General features: G+C 34.8%; 2 protein-coding genes across 2 annotated transcripts; both read left to right on the top strand.

Moving 5' to 3' along the window:
* Positions 1 to 256: 256 nt before the first annotated feature.
* LOC114924013 (UPF0481 protein At3g47200-like) lies at positions 257 to 2,579 on the top strand. Its single transcript, XM_029288228.2, has 2 exons — positions 257 to 297; positions 1,119 to 2,579. Exon 2 carries the CDS (start codon positions 1,119 to 1,121, stop codon positions 2,394 to 2,396), a length of 1,278 nt encoding a protein of 425 aa, XP_029144061.1. The 5' UTR covers positions 257 to 297; the 3' UTR covers positions 2,397 to 2,579.
* Positions 2,580 to 3,616: 1,037 nt separating this feature from the next.
* On the top strand, positions 3,617 to 4,995 carry LOC112703954 (UPF0481 protein At3g47200-like). The gene has a single exon (XM_072199837.1). The coding sequence runs from the start codon at positions 4,009 to 4,011 to the stop codon at positions 4,993 to 4,995; it is 987 nt and encodes a 328-aa protein (XP_072055938.1). The 5' UTR covers positions 3,617 to 4,008.
* Positions 4,996 to 9,258: the final 4,263 nt, after the last annotated feature.

Here is a 9,258-nt window from a genome sequence, read left to right as displayed (position 1 = left end):
AAAGTGATATACTTGTATTCACTTTGCAAGTTAAGATCATTATACTTGTCTCTATCTGTTCCCAATCTCAGCTATATATATAATATTATATCTTTATCGTCGCATAACACAACTTGTATTTTTTATAAGGTTGTGCATGTTTCCTATTCCACCCATGCTATTCAAACTCTTTGATTCTTCCAAAACTTTTGATTGTTATATAATGATTTCTGACAAAAAGGTTCAACTGTTGTTGTGTTGTGTTGTGTAGGGTACCAAGTCAAAGGCAACACTTTTCAAATTCACAAAGGCGTCAAGGTAAGTGTGTCTTATTATATTGCAAGCGATTTGCTAGGTAGAGAATGACTTTTGTGAACAATATGAACAATAGACTTTAAAATTGGTCTAATAAAGTAAAAACACACTACACTCCTAAATTATTTACCTAAATCTTAATATTAGAATAACCATCTGCACACCTAGTGAATTAAACATCTGATATATCTATTGTTCATATTGTTTAGTATTTTCATTGTCTACCTATACTTTTCCATATTGCAATATCCTTCAAAAGTTTCTTTGACCTTTCTGCTAACATTAACTAATATAGAATTATTTTTATAAAAAAGAAATAAATAATCATAAAGACATAAATTAAGTTATTTCCACATATGAACATAAAAATAAATACATAATTTAGTTATTTACTTGATTTTAGACATAAAAAGTACTAGTTAATTCTTAAATACTAAAAACTATATACATCCAGTCATATTTCTTGAATTTTGTGTTATTAATTTATTTTAGATCAAGGATAAAATTAGAGTATTTTATGAAAGTCAAAATTGCAGATCTAAATACAAAAATATGTATATTAAAAATTGGTTACTACATTAATTATTATTATATATATTTATACATATTGATTTAATATTTTTCTAATAAAATAATATTAGAATAATCAAATATGTCAAAAAGTAAAATAATCAAATATGTAATAAACAAATATTTTAATATATATTTTATACGTATTTAATTTAGTGGCGAATTTTAATGTGTTCCGAAAATAATTGGTGCATAGTTATAAGAAATTTGACCACGAGTCAACTAAAAAGTCAACTATTTATAATTTTATATAGATGGCAAGTAAGAATCCTAATGAAGCTGTAATGGAGATTAAAACAATGTTGGAGGAGGGACAACCTCACTTTACAGAGAAATGCTGCATCTACAGGGTGCCCCATAACATCCGCAAGTTTAATAAAGATGCATACACTCCAGAGGTTGTTTCAATTGGTCCTTTTCACCATGGAAATGAAAAGCTGCTAAAGATGGAGTATCATAAAAGATTATATTGCAGACAATTCATTGAAAGATCCGAGACGAAGAACTTGGAAAGTTTTGTGAGTTGCGTGCAAGAGGTGGAGGCAGAGGTTCGTGGTTGTTACTCAGATGACATCAAGCTTAGTAAGGAAAAGCATGTTATGGTGATCTTGGTGGATTGCTGCTTCATATTAGAGTTTTTACTGAGGATCCATTTCATGCAGTTGCAGGATATCATTTTTCTGTCACCACGGTTATGGAACTTTCTAAAAATAGATTTGTTATTGATTGAGAATCAAGTCCCTTTCTTTGTTCTTGACAAGCTTTACAATCTAGCTTTTCCTTCTACCTTGAATAGTAACCATCCTTCATTATTAGGTCTCACTCTTCTTGTGGTTCCTAATGATACTATTCCTCCAGCTTATAAAAAGGAGCTAACTTTATCTAGTGTTGGTAGAATAGCTCATTTCACAGATCTAATAAGAAAGCTTCTATTAAGATCCTCTCAGTTTTTCCAACCATCAGCCTCTGGAAGCGCAAGAGGAAAAAAGATAACCCAAATTTATAGTGCAACTAAGTTGAATGAAGCTGGAGTGAAGTTTGAGGTAAACAAAAATGATAAATGCTTACTAGACTTGGAAATTTCAGGCTGTACTTTGAGAATCCCATTTATTAGTGTGGATGACTGGACTGAAGTTATTTTGAGAAATTTGTTAGCTTTCGAACAATGTCACTGTATCTATGAATCCTACCTCACAGACTATATCATCTTCTTTGATTTTCTTATCAATGCAGACAAAGATGTAGATTTCCTTATTAAGAAAAAAATAATTGTGAATTGGTTAGGTGATAGCAATGCAGTGGCCAAAATGTTCAATGGTCTTGGAGTGAACCTTTTGTATCCAGATTTTAATGTGCAATATTCCCATATTTTTGATGAGTTGAATGCTTTCTGTGCACGCCCTTGGAACAAAAATGTTGCGACTTTGAGGCGCGATTACTGCAACACTCCATGGAAGACCGTAGCTTCTATTGCTGGAATTTTTCTGCTTATTCTCACTGTTATTCAAACAGTATTTTCTATCCTCCATTGAAAACACTAGTACTAGATTAATGTTTGTGTTGTGTAGTGTGGATTGGATGATTATACGTTTAATTCCCGATATGGTGTGGTAGTTTTAATATCTTTGTATTTTGTAAGAATTGAAGTGTTTATTATGAACATGTGGCCACGTTGTTATGTAATTATTGAAGACCACTGCATATGGCATATTCCTTCTCTGTAATTCTGTATCAAGTTTGAGTGTGATCTTTTTTTTATTGTTCCTTTCTAATTTCTATACATTATTTACACATCTTTATTCTGAAATTAGTATTCAAACATTATGTTTTATCTTAAAAAGAGAGTTTTTTCAATTGTAAGTTAAAGATTAATATGCATTTCGTGACTATCATTTGGAAGCTTCTCATACAAGTAACCACCTTCAATGACGAAACCAATCAGAGAAAGGGTTCACAATCTATTCTTGTGTTACAAGTAATGAACAGGGGAATGTAAAGCTTAAACTAATAGTCTTGGTTATCAGCTTTATATAGTTGGTCTTAGCTGAATGGTCTAACAAAAACTACCAAATCTAGTTTTATTCTAACTAACTTGCTGGCTGGAATATAACTAACTCTAATTGGTTATTACACGTGAATATACATCCTCTTCTAATATCTTTCTATTGTGTAATAAAGTTGTATTAACTAATGGGTCGATCACTCTACATCATAGTATATCTTGAAGCTGAGCCTTGTATAAATATGTTTCTTATTTTATAATCTCAGTGATACTTGCCTTATAGCATCCAAGAAAAGAAAAGTGATATACTTTCACTTTGCAAGCTAAGATCATTATAGTTGTCTTTATTTTTTTCCCAATCTCAGAACTCAACTTGTTTCCACCCATGCTATACAATCTTTTGTGATGCTTCCAAACTTTTTGATTGTAAAACAATGATTACTGACACAAGGTTCAACTTGTACTGAGTCAAAGGCCACACTCTCATATCGTTTCACTTTTCAAATACACAAAGGCTGAAAGGTGAGTGTGCCTTATTATATCGCATTATCCTCCAATGTTTTTTTTAACTTTCTGCTATTATTAACTGATATAAAATCTATCTATGTAAATAGCATCTATGTAATCAAATAATCAATTTCATAATTTCTTCCATAGTGTTGTAACAAATAAGTATATAAAATTCTAACTAAAAAGGAAAAGTATTAATCTATTCATATAGATGGCAACTCCGAATCCTAATGACTTTGTAAAGAAGATTGAAGCAATGTTGGAGAAGGGACAAGCTCGCTTTACAAAGGAATGTTGCATCTACACGGTTCCCCACAACATCCGCAAGCTTAAAGAAGATGCATACACTCCAGAGATTGCTTCAATTGGTCCTTTTCACCATGGAGATGAAAAATTGCTAAAGATGGAGGACCATAAAAGACTATATTGCAAACAATTTATTGAAAGATCCGAGACAAACAAGTTAGAAAGTTTTGTGAATTGCATGCAAGAGCTTGAGCCAAAGATTCGTGCTTGTTACTCAGATGACATCAAGCTTAGTAAGGAAGAACATGTTATGTTGATCTTAGTGGACTGCTGCTTCATATTAGAGTTTCTACTCAGGTACCATTTCATGCTTACACGTGGCGACGATGCTATTCTATTTGCCAACACAGTTAAGGGTCTATATACGATATGATTTGTTGTTGCTTGAGAATCAAGTCCCATTCTTTGTTCTTGACAAGCTTTACAATCTAGTTTTTCCTTCTACCTTCATTGGTCGGAGCCACGACAGGCATCCTTCGTTGTTAAATCTCGCTCTTTATCATATAGTTCCTGGTAGAATAATCTTTCCTGGTGATTTTAAGGGTGAGTTATCAGTATCCAATATTGGTGGAATAGCTCATTTCCCAGATCTTTCTAGAAAGCTTCTATTATTGTCCTGTAACTTATCAATCTCTACATGTTCAAGAGAAGCACAGATAGTGCAAATTTATAGTGCAACTGAGTTGAAGGAAGCAGGAGTGAAGTTTGAGGTCAAGAAAGATAGTCAGTGCTTACTAGACTTGCAACTTTCTGGTCATACTTTGAGAATCCCATTCTTTAGAGTGGAGGACACTACTGAAGTTGTTTTGAGAAATTTGTTAGCTTTCGAGCAATGTCACTGTATCAATGAATCCTATCTCCCTGACTATATTGCTGTGTTAGATTTTCTTATTAACACAGAAAAAGATGTAGATTTGCTGATTAAGAATGGAATAATTGAGAATTGGTTAGGTGATAGTAATGCAGTGGCCAAAATGTTCAATGGTCTTGGAGCGAACATTATGTATCCAGATTTTAATGTGCAATATTCCCTTCTTTTTCAAAGGTTGAATGCTTTTTGTGCACGCCTTGCGACTTTGAGGCGTGATTATTGCAACACTCCATGGAAGACGGTAGCTCTATTGCTGGAATTTTTCTGCTTGTTCTCACTGTTGTTCAGACAGTATTTTCTATTCTTCAAGGAGTACACTAGTACTAGATTAATGTTTGATTTCTTTGTAAATGGAAGAATTGAAGTGTTTATTACGAACATGTGGCCACTTTATTATGTAATTATTGAAGACCACTGCATAAGGCAACTCCCTTCTCTGTAATTGTGTATCAAGTTTGAATGTGATATTTTTTTATTGTTGCTTTCTGGTTTCTATACATTATTTACACATCTTTGTTCTGAAATTAGTATTCAAAGATCATGTTCTATCTTAAAAAGAGCGAGGGCTTTTCAATTTCAACTTTAAGATAAAGATCAACATGCATTTCTAGACTAACATTGTTGGCTAATCAATAAAGATCATCATCATCAGACAAAGACACAAAATGCCCCTCAGTGTACTAATCAAAAGCTAGAAATGATACAAACTAGCAAAAGTGATTAAAAAGAAATACTAACCAACATGACATAAAAGTTGAAACAGAGTAATAGATTAGCATATCTGGAAGAGATACCAATAATTTTAAGAGAAGATAATTATATTTGTTTTATTTACTATCAACTATGTTGCTGAATTTCTTGAGTGTAAGAATTTTACTTGAATAAAATTTTCCTCCAATGAGGAGTTAAAAATATGGTGTGTTTGAGGAATAAAGAATATGGTACAAAGATACAAGTTGAAATGTTGAAACACTTAAAAATAAATAAATACAACAACAAAGCCTTGTCCCACTAAGTGGGGTCGGCTACATGAATCAAACGACGTCATTGTGCTCTGTCATGTATCATGTCTACAGAGAGACTGCTTACATGTAGATCTCGTTTGACCACCTCATGGATGGTCTTCTTAGGTCTTCCTCTGCCTTTCGCCCTTTATCCATCTTCCATCTCATCCACCCTCCTGACTGGATATTCTATCGGTCTTCTTCTCACATGTCCAAACCACCTGAGACGCGATTCAACCATCTTTTCCACAATGGGTGCTACTCCAACTCTCTCCCTTATATCTTCATTCCTTATTTTATCCAATCGCGTATGACCACTCATCCATCTCAACATCTTCATCTCTGCCACACTCAGCTTATGTTCATGCTCCCCTTTAGCCGCCCAACACTCTGTACCATACAGCATAGCCGGTCTTATAGTGGTGCGATAAAATTTACCTTTAAGTTTTAGAGGCACTTTTTTGTCGCATATAAAACCAGATGCACTCCGCCATTTTGACCAACCTGCTTGGATCCTATGATTTACATCCTGTTCAACCTCTCCATTATCCTGTATGATACACCCAAGATACTTAAAACTTTTAACTTTTTGTAGGATGTTTTCTCCAATCTTCACCTCTATATTGGGGTTTTTCCTTCTCAGACTGAATTTACATTCCATATATTCCGTCTTGCTACGGCTTATGCGCAGACCATACACTTCTAAAGCTTCTCTCCATAACTCCAACTTCTTATTTAGGTCTTTCCTTGACTCTCCCATAAGGACGATATCATCGGCAAAAAGCATGCACCATTACACAGGCTCTTGGATGTGCTCTGTGAGTACTTCCAAGACTGATGTGAAAAGGTATGGACTTAAGGATGATCCCTGGTGCAATCCTATACCAATAGGGAATTCTTCTGTCACACCACCTTGAGTCTTCACACTAGTTGTGGCCCATCATACATGTCTTTAATTGCCCGAATATATGTGATCCTTACTCTCCTCTTTTTTAAAACCTTCCATAAGACCTCCCTTAGTACCCTATCATACGCTTTTTCCAAATCAATAAACACCATATGTAGATCCCTTTTATTACTACGATACCTCTCCATCATCCTTCTTAATAGGTATATCGCTTCAGTGGTAGATCTACCTGTCATAAATTCAAATTGGTTCTCTGTTACTTGTGTCTCTTTTCTCAACCTCCGTTCTATCACCCTTTCCCATAACTTCATAGTATGACTCATAAGCTTAATCCCTCTATAATTTTCGCAACTTTGTATATCCCCTTATTCTTGTATATAGGTACCAAGGTGCTCTTTCTCTACTCATCAGGCATCTTCTTTGACCTTAAAATCTCATTAAAAAGCTTGGTTAACCAATTAATGCCTTTTTCTCCAAAACCCTTCCAAACCTCAATCGAGATATTATCAGGTCCTACTGCCCTGCCATTTTTCATCTGCTTTATAGCCTCTTTTAACTCGAAGTCTCGAATCCTTCGATAGTAGTCAAAGTTTTGATCTTCTTCCCTTGTGCATAATCGACCAAGGCTCGGAAGAGTCTTCTGTCCCTCATTAAATAACTCGTAGAAGTAGCTCTTCCACCTTTCATTAATCTTCTCCTCTTAAGCCAACACCTCTCCATCCTTATCCTTTATGCACTTAACCTGATCCAAATCTCTCGTTCTTCTTTCCCGACTCTTTGCGATTCTATATATACCTTTTTCTCCTTCTTTTGTGCCCAAAGACTGGTAGAGACCCTCATATGCTCTTATTCTTACTTCACTTACAGCCACTTTGTCTCTTTCTTAGCCACCTTATATTTTTTTCAGTTATCTGTATTGCGACATAAAGACCACTCTTTAAACCATTCCCTTTTTATCTTTATCTTTTCTTGTATACTCGCATTCCACCACCAGGACTCCTTGTCTCTTGGTTCTATTCCTTTAGATTCACCAAAACTTTCTTTTGCTGTTCTTCTAATAACTTCTGTCATCTCCCTCCACATCTCTTCCGCGCTTCCATTTCCATCCCACTTTGCCTCTTCTCCTACCTGTCTTATGAAGCTTCTTTGTTCCTCACCTTTCATCCGCTACCACATCGTCCTTGAGTTCTTCGTATGATGTCTTTTTCTCAACTTTTGCTCAACGAAAAATCCATGACGAGCACCCTATGTTGTGTTGTCAACTCTCTTCCGGGATAATTTTACAGTTAATGCAAAATTTTTGGTCGACTCTCCTCAACAAGAAGAAGTCGATTTGAGAGCTTGTCATGCCACTCTTATAGGTTATAAGATGTTCGTCTCTCTTTTTAAAACATGTATTTGCGATTAGAAGATCAAAGGTTGAGGAAAAGTCCAAAATAGTTTTACCCTCGGCATTGATCACCCCGAAACTATGGCCTCCGTGAATACTCCCATATCCAGTCACTTCTCTCCCAACATGGCCATTTAAATATCCTTCTAAGAAAATCTTATCTCCCAAAGGTATGCCTTGAACCAAACTCTCTAAATTCTCACAAAACCTTATCTTGTGTTGTTCGTCCGAACTCACTTGCGGTGCATAGGCGCTAATCACATGGAAAGCACCTCCCTCCACCACAAGTTTGATAGAGATGATCTGATCTCCCACTCTCTTGACATTCACTACGTCATTCTTCCACTGCTTATCCACAATTATTCCAACCTCATTCCTATTCTTCACCTTTTCTGTATACCAAAGTTTGAAACCAGAAGTATCCAACTCCCTAGCCTTTGCACCAACCCATTTCGTTTCTTGTAGGCACATAATGTTAATCTTCCTCCTTGTCATGGTGTCCACCATCTCCATGGACTTTCCTGTTAGAGTGCCTATGTTCCATGTCCCAAATCTCAACTTTCTGTCGCGTCGACCTTTACCTTTTACTTTGTGAACTAGCTTATTTACCCTCGTCTGTTCACGAAAATGCAAGAACCCTTGCTCATTTAACACTACATCCGGGCACTGATGCAGCGACTCTTGCTTTGACACCGTACTCAAGCCATACGGCGCGTTGCTTCCGGGCAACGACCTAGCTTTAGCGTAATAATGTCTTTGATTCATGTCATGGGAGTTCGGCTATATTTTTATGTTGGTTGCCGAATACCTAACACAATCCTCCTCCTTTATCCAGGCTTGAAACCGGCTATGTACCGCAAGTGTAACATAGGCAAAGTTTTAAAAATAAATAAATAACAAATATAAATTTTTTTGATATCTTGACTGGAAGGTGTCTATTCGAAAAGTATTTCTAACCAAAAAAAATACTAACCCATAAAATATTTACTGTATAAAAGACAGTAAAGCAAAATAAAAATCTCTTATTCTTCGTTTTCTCTCATTTAATTAAATTTTTAATATTTATTATAAAAGATTAGATATTATTAATTTTTAAAATTTTATAATAAAAATTAAATAATAAAATACAATTTATTTTAAAAAATTTATTATGGAAAAAAATACTAGTAAATAATAATACGCAAACTCATTTTTTTGGGTATTAAAATGTCAATCTTGTATACATGTGTTTCTTCATAATCTCGGGTGATATATACTTGCCTTTGAGCATGAAAACATAAATATATAGCAGCATCCAAAAGGAAAAAAAAAAGTGATATATACTTGCCTTTGTTATGCAGCAAAGATCAGCTTCTTTCCCAGCCTCATCACTATATCTATCTCATCTTGAATATGCTCATGCCA

This window comes from Arachis hypogaea, chromosome 7 (assembly GCF_003086295.3).
Source record: "Arachis hypogaea cultivar Tifrunner chromosome 7, arahy.Tifrunner.gnm2.J5K5, whole genome shotgun sequence".
NCBI lineage: Eukaryota > Viridiplantae > Streptophyta > Magnoliopsida > Fabales > Fabaceae > Arachis > Arachis hypogaea.
The sequence above is the reverse complement of the archived record's forward strand: the minus strand, read 5'-3'. Positions and strand labels throughout refer to the sequence as shown.

Bases quoted from the DNA above. Each gene is read 5' to 3' on its own strand.
- LOC114924013 (XM_029288228.2), top strand. From the start codon at position 1,119: ATGGCAAGTAAGAATCCTAATGAAGCTGTAATGGAGATTAAAACAATG.
- LOC112703954 (XM_072199837.1), top strand. From the start codon at position 4,009: ATGCTATTCTATTTGCCAACACAGTTAAGGGTCTATATACGATATGAT.